Source organism: Gigantopelta aegis, chromosome 5, assembly GCF_016097555.1.
Source record: "Gigantopelta aegis isolate Gae_Host chromosome 5, Gae_host_genome, whole genome shotgun sequence".
Taxonomy (NCBI): domain Eukaryota; kingdom Metazoa; phylum Mollusca; class Gastropoda; order Neomphalida; family Peltospiridae; genus Gigantopelta; species Gigantopelta aegis.
Genome location: NC_054703.1, coordinates 9,521,053 through 9,522,321, shown reverse-complemented (window position 1 = coordinate 9,522,321; position 1,269 = coordinate 9,521,053). Strand labels below are relative to the sequence as shown.

Here is a 1,269-nt window from a genome sequence, read left to right as displayed (position 1 = left end):
AAAAAAAAAACCCACTCCCCGCAAACATACGTGTTTGGATGGTGCGTGCGTGTGTGCGTGCGTGCGTGTGTGTGTGTGTGTCTTCATGTTCATACCCAGATGAGCGGAAACGAAATATGAGAGAATACTTTTAGCTAAATTTGAATTATACTTACTAATACAAATACAAAAAAGTGCATATTTTATTATGAATTATTTTTATTCTTAAACAATAATGCTCAGTAAGACGAAGTACCAATTTATAGTGACGTCATCAGACAACGTTACTTTTACTTTCATCGAGAAATGAAGAAATTCGCATTGCTACGGCTGGGACAATGCGATGACGTTAAATTTAGTTAAAATGCGTGACGTCAAACTAATGTGTGCTAATCGTGATGATGTCATATTACTGATGGAGGCGACTTTAGTCTTTAGTACTGCGGTTTAGTCAACATCGAATTAAAATGTTATTTTAGAAGTGTTATAGGATAAAAAAAAAATTCCCTACTCGTGTTTTTAATATGCAACATATCTAGCTCGTCTATTTAATTGGTATCTGTGTCGGCAGAGCCTCGACAAAATTAATACTCATTAACGAAGACTCGGTTGATATTTTCATACGGTGATTACGTATACAATAACTAACCGGAACAACAGCATATTGTCTATGTTTCTTCCAATTTGGCTATGTTTGTTTTTTTATTTGATAGGTTACAAGTATGCTCACTTATTATTTCACTATTTTTATCCATATTTTAACTATATTTTAGATTTGTAATAAAAACAACTAGATTAATTAAACAGGGCAGGTGTCTGCTCTGTGCCCGTGGCAGTATCCTGGTTAAATGAACTGAACTGAAACTCTATTTACGTGCCCATATCCACAGAGGTTCAGGCACGCCCAGCCCGGACTTAGCCTCTGACTTCGCCAGTGACCAATTCCGGGGCAGGGGGGGGGGGGGGGGGGGGGGGGAGGAGGGAGTAAGTTTGAGGTGGGCGGAATTTTGAATAGAAATTAGTAAGTTAAAAAAATACCATGTCTGGTAAAGTTGAGGCCAAACAAAAAAATTGACTGCTCATCCAAAGTTGAAGGTGATTAAAGCAGTTTAGACGGACTGCCAAAAAATAAAGAGTGTCAGACTATTTACAAAAACAAAACAAAAAAGGTTTAGAGATGGCGACCAAAATGTTTAAAGTCTGACCAAGACCAAACTCACGGAGGGAAAGGAGGTTGCTGAGAGGAGGCCTCTACGGTGTCCCTATGAAGTTGGAGACGTCGAACTGCGG

At 38.7% G+C, this 1,269-nt stretch overlaps 1 protein-coding gene across 1 annotated transcript in view; it reads left to right on the top strand.

The window, feature by feature from the left end:
• Positions 1-773, top strand: part of LOC121372920 (classical arabinogalactan protein 9-like) — a 4,079-nt gene extending 3,306 nt beyond the window's left edge. Inside the window, exon 3 of the mRNA XM_041499355.1 lies at positions 753-773. Within this exon, the coding sequence (XP_041355289.1) occupies positions 753-773 (21 nt within the window). The remainder of the gene's footprint in view (positions 1-752) is intronic.
• The last annotated feature ends 496 nt before the right edge of the window (positions 774-1,269 follow it).